Source organism: Diabrotica virgifera, chromosome 10 (assembly GCF_917563875.1).
Source record: "Diabrotica virgifera virgifera chromosome 10, PGI_DIABVI_V3a".
Taxonomy (NCBI): Eukaryota; Metazoa; Arthropoda; class Insecta; order Coleoptera; family Chrysomelidae; genus Diabrotica; species Diabrotica virgifera.
This window is the reverse complement of record NC_065452.1, coordinates 12,118,558-12,131,758: the sequence shown is the minus strand read 5'-3', so window position 1 is coordinate 12,131,758 and position 13,201 is coordinate 12,118,558. Positions and strand designations below refer to the sequence as shown.

Here is a 13,201-nt window from a genome sequence, read left to right as displayed (position 1 = left end):
TAGACGTATCTAAATCATAGGAAAGATTTGGAAAGCAAAGTTAAAAGTGATACAGTGGAACCCCCATAAGTCGGCCCCCGATAACCCGGAAGTCCGGCTAACCCGGACCGATTTTTATCAGACAAACATTACAACAATAAAAATGTATGTCCTTTATGCTGGATTTTCCAATTTCTTTGCAACATCTTAAAATATTTTCTTTTATCTTTCCTTATAAACATATTGTTCGAATACTATAATATCTTATATTTTTCAGGCTAATTTTATTTATCATAATAAACTTTCTTCGTAAAAATTTGTCGCTTTAGCGAATTCCTATGTAGTTCATTCGTTTCAATTTTCAATGTCAAACACATTATACAATGAGAGATAATGCGTATTTGTGTAATTTGATACATAATATACCTTAGTAAAAATGTGTTATCGAAACCAACAGGCATCTGTAGTATCCTTTATTTACTTGAAACTGTCTTAGCATTGTTTAGAAAAAACTATTAAAAAATTATTTTTCAAACAATGGTCTTAGTCTTCACTCTTATTAAATAACATAAGTTCGTTCTCGTTGCGAGACGGTATTGTGTGTAGTAAAGTCGCATTGTTCGTTCCGTTCTGTAATCGTTCGTAAATATATTCAGATTTTGTGTTTGCGTGATTTTTTGTCTACGTAATGGCAATAAAACTTAAAATGTTGTTTTTGTTTCAAAATGATAACAAAAGACAGTTTGGACAATCGGTGCAAAGATAAGAAAGCTAAAAATGAGACTCTCGACGACGCTTTGTATGTGTGGAACGCGAACGTGGTTTACAAGTGTCTGTGTGCCAATTATAACGGAGTTTATCTGTAAGCATACCATATTTTAATAATTTTTACCATTTTCTCCGGCTAACCCGAATTTTCGATAACCCGGATCGGCCGCGGTCCCGATTAATAAGAGTTAACGGGGTTCCACTGTACTATGAAGTGAACTTTTCTTTGCAATTTGACGACTCAACCGATATTAATGATACCGCCCAGTTGTGTATTTTTATTCGGATGGTATTTTCTGATATGTTTGCTAAAGAAGAATTGTTAACAACTCCTCTGAAAGAAAAAAATGGCGGAGAAGATATATACAACGTTTTGTTTTTTAATTTTGTAAAATAACAGGAGCTACCGATTTACAAACCAGTGTGTATTACAACAGATGGTGAACCATCCATGACTGGCGTTAACAATGGATGTGTTGCAGTGTGTCAAGCTAACGATGACTTTCCATCATTTTTTCATTTCATTGCATCATTCACCAGCAAGTTTTGTGTTCCAAAATTTTAAATATGAAAGACGTCATGAAGATGACAACAAAAATTGTGAATTCAATCAGGGCGCGAAGCTGGCAACGACGTTTTTTTAAAGCGCAGTTGAAAACTAGCGACTCTGCGGAACACACTGATTTACTTTTGTATACAGATGTGAGGTGGTCGAGCCGTGGAAAATTTTTAGATGGGTTCCAGGAGTTACTTTTCGAAACAATTTGTTTTCTAGAAGAACGAGGGAACGACACTCATCTACTTCAAAACCAAAAAATGGCTGAGTGATCTGGCTGTCGTATCAGATTCAGCAAATCATTTGAACCTTTTTAATTTGGAACTACAGGATAAAAATAAAACAATTATTATCGATGTGATGAGCACAGTAAATATATTCTTTTATCGACAAATTGAAATTATTGATTAATCAAATGAACAGAAAGGATTTAAACAACTTTCCATCGTTGAAAAAAGAGTAACCCTCATTTGAATTATGTTTATTATTAAGGATCGTTTAAACACAGCGATAAATCAAACAACTTATCAAGGTCAATCGAGTTGTTGCAACTTATCATTGTGTGTAAACGGTGCATCGCATAACTTATCAAAGTTGGAGTTGGGTTGAAGGTGGTATCGCATTGAATCGCAGCGTCTAAACAGCGTTTCAACTTGTCATCACAACTAGTTGCTGTGACTTATCGTTGTGTTTAAACGACGCTTTAGGAGACTGAGCTGCAAGCAGTTCGTAGTGAGTTTGATAGACGCTTCGCTGATTTTAAAAAACACATATTGTAATATTTATGTCTAATCAATTTTCTTGTGAACAGATGAAAAAAATTGCCACTGAAATCTCCATTACTTTCAATTTGATTCAATCAGCTAATTTCCGTCCAAAATGAGGTACTGAAAATAATATATCTTCAATCCAGAGCGACCAATACAAAATTGTTTTGCCTTTTATATCGCCAGACAAATATCCGTCTTTGAGGCAAGTAGCTCTGCAGTTCACAGCATTTTTGGATCAACATACTTGTGTCAGTCTGGATTTCCCCAAATTAAGGTAGTAAAAATAAATATTTCTCCATAATATGAAAAACTTGTGGATGATACGCAGTGCCATGCATTAACATCCAAATAAAATTAAGATGAAAGACATGATTTTAATTATGACTCTCTGTAGTTACAACTTTTTATCAAATAAAAATGTGCAATAAAGTGTTTCATTTTCAAAATTGTTATTTTTTTACTATCAGTCGATCGTTGGAAGCTTGAAGTTTATGTGGTATAGCTCATTCAACGAATATACGACTCTCTTGGATTACCTCGACAACGAATATTTTACTGTGCAACATAAGAAGTACGAAAGTAAATGGATCTAATAATTATTCCAATAAACAACAATGTAATTTTCAATTTACTTTTGATCTTCATATTTTGCACAGTAAAATATTCGTTGCCGAGATAATCCAAGAGAGTCGTATATTCGTTGAATGACCCATAGATCCCACGCAGTATAAGTCTGAGCACCACTGCAGTACATAATATAATATCATTATTATTATTTGGTTAACAGACATACTTTTTAATGATGTAACTTTAAATACAAGTAACAACATTAAACACAAAATACTGCAAAAAGAAAGATAAATAAGTGATAAATGTATCACTTTTCTTGAGCACATACGCAGATTGTTTTGAATAACGTATACTAGTGATGTAACGAATATTCGCATTCGCGAATATTCGCCTATTTTTGCATATTCGCATTCGAGAAATTTGTGCGAATGTTTTGCGAATATAAATATCAAGAAAAAAATAATTTGAAGATAATATTAGGTTGATAACATTAAAATCTGTTAAATTCTCATCTTTTTTTTATTAGGAAATGGTAACTTTACCTTGTATAATCACATTATCAGCCTTCACTTTATTTTATTATTTGGTATTATCATTGATTAATAACTACATAGATATGTACCTCACCTTTAGGTAAAACCGAATTCAGTGTTAAACTCCGCCCACTTACACCTCTTTACCCCTCAATTCTAAGTACTAACTGGCTGGACGGTGGCGACATTTTATTGAAATTTTTGCCAAGATTGAAAAATAAATTTGAGTTGCTTGGCTGGCGTAATAGACAACGATATAAGGGTAGTATTCAGCATTTTAACAAATAATTTTAACGCGATTGTAATCTCTATTTTGGAATTCCGATTTTACTTCAGATAAAACGCTAAAAATTGATTAATAAAAATAGTGAAGAGGTTTCTTAAAAATTATTTAATTATTAATACACTACAAAAAAAACAACAAAATAGAAAATACATAACAAAATTAGCAGTGATACTTCACTGATATATTGATTTTCCCAAACAGCTTATGGATATGATAGTGTGCACCATATTGGTCCACATGGCAGTCAACCTGTTAAGTGATTTTTTAATATGTTATAGCCTTATTCTTTAACAATATCGCTGTAATAATATTGTTGCTAGATAGGTAAATTGTCATTTTATATCGGGTGTACCAATCAAACTGTGATTTTTTTCTCAAAGTTCGCGTCACCCTGTGGAATATTCTAGCATTTATAAAATATGTACTGAAATTATAACCCAACTATAGCCTCCTGTTTTCTCAACATCCTGTTTTTGATTCATTCGCTTATGTTGGACCACAAAAAAAGTTAGGTACTTTAACAACTAGCCATGGTTTTCATCAATACAGGGTGTTTTTAAATAAGTATGGCAAACTTTAAGGGGTAATTCTACTTGAAAATATAATGACAGTTTGATTTATATACGTATGTCCGCAAATGCTTCCTTTCCGAGATAGGGGGTGAGATATGCAAATGAAATTTGGTGAGTTTTAAGAGGTATTTATTGCACATTTTTTGATATACAATTAGGAATTTAATATTCACCATTGGCGTGCATACGAGTAATATGACACTTATGTGCGCCAATGGTGAACACAAAATTCTTAATTGTATATCAAAAAATGCACAATAACTACCTCTTAAAATCAACCAAATTTCATTTGCATATCTTAACCGGTTTTAGAGCAATAAATAAATCAGTCAGTTTACAAGAAAAAATTCAACACCCCTTATCTCGGAAACCAAACATTTGCGGACATACGTTTATAAAGTAAACTGTCATTATTTTTTCATGCTCAATTACCCCTTAAGTTTGCCATACTTATTTACAAACACCCTGTATTGATGAAAAACAAGGCTAGTTGTTAAAGTACCCAACTGTTTTATTATCCAACATAACCGAATGAATAAAAAAACAGAATGTTAAGAAAACATGAGGCTATAGTTGGGTTTTAATTTCAGTATTTTATAAATGCTGGAATATTCCACAGTGTGATGCGAAGTTTGAGAAAAAAACACAGTTTTATTGGTAGTTGGTACACCCGGTATACAATGACAATTTACCAATCTAGCAACAATATTATTACGGAGATATTGTTAAAGAATAAGGCTACAACATATTAAAAAATCACTTAAATCGGACAATAGGTTTAGGAAATTCAAGACATCAAAAATGACCCATTTTTAAGGTGGTGGTGCGTTAATTTCTTGGAGAAGTGTATTATACAAACTGATTAAAAAGTGCATAAGACAAAGAGCTATAGCTAGATAAAAACATTTAAGGGTAGATTTACGAAGTAGACATTTACCAGTTAAAAAATTGTACTGTTGAATGTTGATTTTTGGCATAAAAAAAAATACGAAATAAGAGTGTATAAATGAAAGAAATAAACCATCACTTACCTCTTTGGCTTCGGTATTAATATAATAGTTTTGCCAGTCGAGATTTAGAGCTGTTCCCTGCACAGGGCTATTTGGTGGCGATTTGGGGCTGCTTCTGGGAGAGTCTCGTCGTGATCCTGCTAGAGAGACTCTGGCAGACGACTGGTTAGATTCCTGGGCTTCTTTAAGTAAACGTAAGTAGTCTTCAACGGACAGAGTGTGCGTTATGGACCCTGGAGTACCTCCGTTGGTGGAACCGCAGGTGGAGCCGGCGCCCACGTCCACCCATGACTCTGCAGAGAATTTATCTAGGTAGAGAATTGTGTAGAATGTTACATATAGGAAACAAGATTGTTAGTTTTATAAAATGAAAGTTAGGTATGATAATTAAAATGATATTTTCCAGTATTTATAGCCCGACCTAAACAGTACTGAAACTGAAATATAGGTGTCTCTTTGTGACCGCTGCCATACCCAAATTAACTATACTAAATTTACAATCAAGATGCAGTAGAAATAAACAAACCAAGACACGTTAAATGCTACTAGGAGCACTCCCGAATCATAATTTACAATGTATAAACTTTAAAAATCATGATTTGGAATTGTAAATTATGACTTATACATTGAATTATCATTTATACATCGGATGAGTAATTATAATTTCCGATGTATAAATGATAATTCAATGTATAAATCATAATTTACAATCCCAAATCATGATTTCCAAAGTTTATACATTGTAAATTATGATTTGGGAGTGCTCCTAGTAGCATTTAACGTGTCTTGGTTTGTTTATTTCTACTGCATCTTGATTGTAAATTTAGTATAGTATAGACCTGTCAAGTAATCCTTAAACAATTCATTAGTAAGGCCTAGTTGTTAAAAATGGTGTTAGATACAGATAGCCCGATCATAGAACACAAAACGTTGTGAAAACCTCAAAAAAAATAAAGGAAAAATGAAAATTTGCGGATACGTAGTTAAAGTAGGTACCACTATTATATAAAAAAAAGTTTACGCTTCTACATCCCCTGTATTTTACAAAAATTGGGAAATACCCCCTTCTCTCTGGGGTGAAAAAATATACATTCAAAATAGGTCCCGATTTGGATAACATGACTAATTCTAAGCAACTTTTGTTCTATAGAGTTTTTTCACCATCTTTTTCGAGTTATTTGCGAATGAATATGTTCATGTTTAACAAAAAAAAAAAACATGTTTTTGGACGGATTTTCGCAAACAACTCAAAAAGTAAGTATTTTATCGAAAAAAATATTCTTACGAAAAATATAGCCCATAAAAAGTGAAAAAAAATGGTGTGTAGAAGCAGAATTGTAGCTGATGAAAAGTAAGTTCGTATTCGTCAAATTCCAAGTCGAATATTTCAACGTGAAATAGCCAAAAAACGGAGTACTTTTCGGGGAAAACTAATTATAACTTTTTTAAAGTGTTTAAAAAAAGTTTATTTTTGTTGTTTAAAAAAACTTCTAACATTAAAAGTAAATTACGCTCAAAATATTGTTGGTAACTTTTATTTTTTGGTAAAAAGGATTGCGAAAATCACCCTCTATTTAGCATCCTAAATGAAATTAATCGTTACCGCTTCACAAGTGACTTTATTTATGTATTGTTTATGATCTATAAGCTTCATTGATTCAAAGTGCTCATTTTTGACAAAAAATAGTTTTAAAATAATTTTTTTTTAATATTGAAAAATATTCCTTTTTTTTCAAAATAACTTAAAAATTATTAAAAGACTAAGTTTTTCAACCTAATGAAAATATTTGTAAATTAAATATTTTTAAAAGATTTTTAATTGAAAAACTTATTGGCCCATCTTCCTGGTGACACTTCCAAGGCTTCTACAATATGCAAGCCAAATAGATGCTGCAGTGAAGACAAAAGGGAAGGAATTCTACACTATGCAATTCACAACCCCCGTCTGCAGCGTGGTAAAGTTCCAACGGAAAATGGACCTAGTTACTCTACTCTATAGTATAAAGTCTGAAGTATATAAGTATATAAGTATAGTCTGAATAAAAATGGTAAACATTTTTATTTTTAAAAATTATTAGTAATAGCAAAAATCTCAAAGAGTAATAAAATGTACCTACGTTTTGATTTTCTGAATATTTCGGATTTTTTGTTTTCCTGTTATGACAAAAATTGGTTATGGCTGTTATTGGTTATGTTATAGCTGTTCAAAATTTGCATACACTCGTGATTAGTGACTCGTTCAAGCCATTTTAACTACAGCCTTTTCAAAAATAAGCACTTTGAACGGATGAAACTTACAGATCATATAAAGAATACATAAACAAAGTAACTTGTGAAGCGGTAACGATTAATTTTATTTGGGATGCTAATTAGGGGTGATTTTCGCGATTCTTTTTACCAAAAAATAAAAGGAACCAACAATATTTTGAGCGTAACTCACTTACTTTTGATGTTACATAGAAGTTTTTTTTAACAAAAATAAACCTTTTTAAACATTTTAAAAAAGTTGTAATTAGTTTTCCCCGAAAAGTGCTCCGTTCTTTGGTTATTTCACGTTGAAATATTCGATCTGGAATTTGACGAATAAGAACCTACTTTTCATTAGCTACAACTCTGCTTTTACTGGGTATACAGACTTCATACATACACCATTTTTTTCACTTTTTTGTTAGATATATTTTTGTTAGGAATGCAAAATATACTTTGCTAGGAATGCAGGAATATTTTGCAAAAAACATGTTTTTTTGTTAAAAATGAACATATTCACTCGCAAATAACTCGAAAAGTATTGATTTAGTGAAAAAACTCTAAAGAACAAAAGTTGCTTAGAATTAGTCATTTTATCCAATCCCGGACTTACTTTGAACGTATATTTTTTCACCCCCGAAAATGGGGTATTTCCCAATTTTTGTAAAATGTATTGTAAACTTTTTCTTATCTAATAATAGGCAATTTCAACTACCTATTCCCAAATTTTCATCCTTCCTTTATTTTTTGTGTCACGATTATTCTTTGATCGGGCTAAGAGGAGAAAGTGTTTCTGGTGGAGCATTATTTTCGCTCATAAGGAATCGGCTGACGTAATGGTGCAAGTCTGCGCTACGTGTGTGATCAATTCACACAACGGTTTAATAAACGTTCTCCAAGCAATGCTGTAATTTTGAAGGTTATTGAAAAGTTCAGAAATACGGGTAATATTGTGTCAACTAACTAAAGTTTGGAAAGACAGATCTATCTCTCAAAATATCAAGATGAGACTGGTGAATGCCCTTGTATTCTCAATATTTCTATACGGAGCAGAGACTTGGACTCTTCACGCATGCGAGCGCCAAAAACTGATGCCTTTGACATGTGGTGCTGGGGTCCATTTCATATCAAATCAACCAGGGGTTTGGCAGACACCCTCTCCGATTTTGATAATTTTTGGTACACTTATTTTATCCATAAAGTAGATGAAAAATCTAAATTTTCAAAATTTTTGGTCCAGTAGTTTTTTTGTTATTAATTTTTGAAAATTATAAAATTGACAAGTTTTGCCTTTACATAAGTATAGAAAAATAGGAATATCTCTAAAACTACTTATCAGAAATTCATGAGCGATACCTTGTTTAAAAGGTCTTTTAAAAACCTTTTAAATAATGTATAACATGGCACATTTTAAAATTACATTTTTTTTTCAAAAAAATTGAAAAAAGTATTTTTTATTTTTTTTTCAAAAACACCATTTTTTATTTTTTTGAAAAAAATATATATTTTTTTTCAATGTTTTACTAAGACACACACCAATTTTCAAGATGGAGAAATGATGGGTTCCATATGAAAAAAAAATAAAACAATATTCAAACATGTAAAAAATGGTAGCTTTTTTAAGTAAAACACATAAAAGTCAAAGATACATGCTATAATATAGAAAACAATAATTTTTTATAAGTAACACAAACGCTTCTCTAAATTTCAAATAAATTAAATATTTTTTAAAGTTATTTTTCTTTCCAAAATGTGGGTGGAATCTGACATTTCCTCCTTTGTCAGGTTGAACTTTTCTTAAAATCATTTTTCTTTCAATAATTAGAATATCTGATTTAGGTTTGGGGTAATAAAAGGAGGGGGCTGGCCCGTTTGGATGCAAGAAACTAACTTTAATTTCATTTGTCTCATCATTTCTGCCTATAATACAAGCCACCCACCAAGCATTGTTATACTCTACCGTTACAAATCCAGATTCAATTAGTTTAAGTTCCATTTGATTTAATTCTGACAAATCTTTCTGAATTAGTTGTTTTTGTTGATCAGAACTTAATGAATAATTTTTGGTTATGATTTGTGTTTCTGAAAAAGGAATAACCGCATGCACTTTTTGTGTCCCTTGTATTGTTTGGGCTTTAGCAAATCTTGGTTCTAATTTTTGAGTATGTTCATTATATTCTTCAGTTGAACAGTACTTAAAAGTGATTCCGTGAATATTTTCGGTGGCAAATTGAAATAATTGCTCTGGTGTTAGTATCTGATTCTCGTAAGGCCTTTGCAAACTGGCCTTAGTGGCCAATCTTTTGACTGTGCCTTCTAGACCATCACAGGCACTTTTACCATGTGATGTGGCAAAAAAATGCCACTCAGCTGTAAGACCAAAATCTTTTTCGTGGTAGGACAGATTTAAAAAAATTTTTTTGTTCTTATATTGAGCAGCACATCCGTCAGAAAAGTAGAATATTTTTGATAGATTCATAATTTCATTTTTCAATTCCGGTATCAACACAGTTAGAAATAAATGAAAAGCTATTGTATTATGTATTAAACAATCAGATATGAAAACATAATTCATATGCTTTATTTCTCCTTGCTCATTTCTGTAGTAAATCACAAATGGGTGCAGGGTGGCTTGCGAATTATTCCAATGGTACGATTGTACCTCATCTTGTAAAACAAATGAGTAATTCTCTGCAAAATCTGACGTAATGAGCGCTTCTCCATTTTTTAAATTATTTTTGGTCTCATTATAAAATTCCTTTTGAATGTTTGAAATAAATGAATGTGTTTTTAATTTTAAAAGGTTTTCACCAAAGTCTTCAACAAAATCTTCTGTAGATTTAATCACCGTTTCCATATTGCACCGGTCAACAGAAATCCACTTTTTGTAGGAAACATTATCAATGAAGGATTCATTGAACTTTTCCATAAGATGATTTTTCAAATTTTCTATGCCAGGACATGTTGAGCATCGGTCCAAATAACAATCAATATTTGGGGGATTACACATTATTTTGGTTAAGCAAGCATAGTAATCCGGATAGCTAGGTTTGTTATTTTCATTAACAATTATTTTATTCAGTTTTGAACCATTAATCATTAATTTAATGTTTTGATGAATAGTGCAAACACATACTGAGTGTGTTCCACTTTGTCCTGCTAATATGCAATTTTTTGGTTTTAACTCATAAAATTTTGTAAATCCAACTTTAACTTCAGAATTCTCTTGTTTAAATAGGACATAAATTTCTTTTAAGTTGGCTAAAAGTAAGCGTTTTTGAACGTGTTCTTTCTGGTTTTCTTGCTTGACCACAACACAGTCTTTTTTTCCTGGCATCATACGACTTATGTCATCTCTTAAATAAAATTCTGTAACTAACTTGACTATTTCAGGGGAAACCGTTTTTCCTGGCTTTGGATTTGGGGTGGACAGAATCCCTTTATCTTTTACCATCTGCTTAACAGCCCTTGCCATATACTGACTGACTCCGAATTCTTTCACTATTTTTGATCTACTCCAACTAATAGGCAGGCAGGATAGCAAATGCATTTTCTCGCTCCTTTTTGTAAGTTCCCTAAATTTCTTCTTTAATTGCTGTACCATCTCGCATTCATGTTCTTTTACAGCTTCAACAGGTGGCTCTTCAGTTTCAGCTCGTCTTTCCTCTCTTAATTTTTTCTCAATAACAGTTTTAACCTTTTCCGCTTTCTGCATTGTCAATCTTTTCTTTTTAATTGGTGATTCTCCTAAAAACTCAAGTGATTGGTTAAGTAGCTCTAAAGACAGGTCTGGTCCAACCTTAGGTTCGGCTTTAAAATTGGGGGATGGATTTTCTGTTGAAGGTCTGAAAAAAAAAGAACTGAATAAGTGTTAAAGTTACAAAAAAATTATAAAATAAATAAAAAATATTTTTTTAATATAAATAAATAAAGTTCATGTCTATATAATAAAAAAATCCAATGTAGATGTTTACTTTTGTAAAAAAAATAATAAATTAAAACTTACCCGGCTTCAGGAGATTCAGCATTTTTCAAAGTCTTCATGTACTTTAGCCTACACCCATCACAAATCTTCATTCCTTTTTTTATGTCGACGCGATTGCACATGGCTTCAGTAACATTTCTAAGTTTTCCTGAATGTTTTCCAGTTTTAAATGGATCACAACACTTAGTTGAATACTTATACCATTCTTTTGCCTGGTTTTCAGACATTGTTTTGCCGTAACCCCTAAATCACTATTTTTCAAAAAACAACACTTGCAATTTTTTTACAGTTTTAAACACGTACTCTTACACCACAATAGATACGCCAACGTCTATTTGTTGAGCTCAAATAAATTAAAAATGAGTTTACCCCTGTGCTTCTTTTATGCAGGATTTTTCCTGCAAAAACATGCATTCTAATTTATTTCTAAGACTGACCAATCAGGGAAATTGAGGTGTGGCCTAGCTAAAACGTGAACATGCAAGTTTTTGTATCTAGTTTAAAAAGTGGTTCATAGAAACAAAATAAGTTTTACAAAAACCAAGAGAAACCAAATTAGCTTTAATAAAAAGTTAATTTTTTAAGGTAAAATCATGTGTATTGAAAACTTTATTTTTTGTACCTAAACCCATGATTTCTCCATCTTAAAATTTGGTCAGTATCTCACTAAAATATTGGCAAAAAATATATATTTTTTTGAAAAAAAATAAAAATGGTGTTTTTGAAAAAAATAAAAAAAAAAATTTCAAAATTTTTTTCAATTTTTTTATTTTGAAAATGTGTCATGTGACACATCGTTTGAAAGGCCTTTAAAAGACCTTTTTAACAAGGTATCGCTCATGCATATCCAATAAGTAGTTTTACAGATATTCCTATTTTTCTATACCTATGTAAGAGCAAAATTTGGTAATTTTGTAATTTTCAAAAATTAATTACAAAAAAACTACTGGACCAAAAAATTTGAAAATTCAGATTTTTCATCTACTTTATAAGTAGAATAAGTGTACCAAAAATTATCAAAATCGGGAAGATGAAAATCCAAAGTCACCATTTTATTGGTTGATTTCATATGAAATGACCCGCTGGAGAAGAATGCTGCGCATACCTGGGACAGCTCATAGGACAAACGTTTTCATTCTAAACCAACTCAAGGTTAAAAAAAGGCTGTCCACAATATGTCTGCAACGAATGTTGCAATTCTTTGGTCACATGGTTCGCAGAGGTGACGACAGTTTGGAGAGATTAATTGTTTCTGGAAACGTTCCGGGGAGAAGATCAAGAGGACGATACCAACTAGATGGCCCGACCAAATAAAGAATTCAGCTGGAAACTCATTCTGCAAAGCTTTTAGAGCAGCTGAAGATAGAGACCAATGGAGAAACATTGTTAGGAATATTGTGTAGGAATATAGCAACGAGAGAGAGAGAGAGATTGTGTCAACGAAAAGAAAATTTGGGGCGTCCCAGGACAGTTAAAACAACAATAACCACGAACGCGTTTTTAAGCGAATCGTGGAAAATCCGAAAGTCAGCCAGACAAAGACAGCGTTGCATCTTGGCTTAAAAAAAACTTCCTTGCAAAGAATCCTGAAGAAGCTGGATGCATTTTCGTATGTTATTCAGGTACATCAACAATTACATCCTGGGATTATAGCAGTAGAGTGGAATATTGCGCTAGAATTCTTACGTTACAGTATAAAAATCCTGAATTTTTGAAAAATATATGGTTTTCAGGCGAAGCACATTTTCATTTGTCAGGCCATGTAAATCGTCGCACAAATGATTTGTGGGCTTTGCCAGACCAGATGAAATTCAAGTTCCTTTAAATAGTGCAAAAGTGCTACTACATAGTGCAAGTGAGTGTCTGGTGTATAGTTTCGCGGGACGGAATCATTGGTCCGTACTTTATCATCCGTACTTTATCAA

The 13,201-nt window shown here is 32.0% G+C and overlaps 1 protein-coding gene across 2 annotated transcripts in view; it reads right to left on the bottom strand.

Annotated features, from left to right (window-relative positions):
- The window catches only part of LOC114329558 (BCL2/adenovirus E1B 19 kDa protein-interacting protein 3-like), a 94,847-nt gene that overhangs the window by 57,871 nt on the left and 23,775 nt on the right, over window positions 1–13,201 (bottom strand). Inside the window, exon 2 of one of the 2 annotated variants that reach the window (XM_028278706.2) lies at window positions 5,066–5,337. In XM_028278706.2, the coding sequence (XP_028134507.1) occupies window positions 5,066–5,337 (272 nt within the window). Of the gene's footprint in view, window positions 1–5,065; window positions 5,353–13,201 lie in introns of both variants that reach the window. The other variant, XM_028278705.2, reaches the window with a different exon arrangement.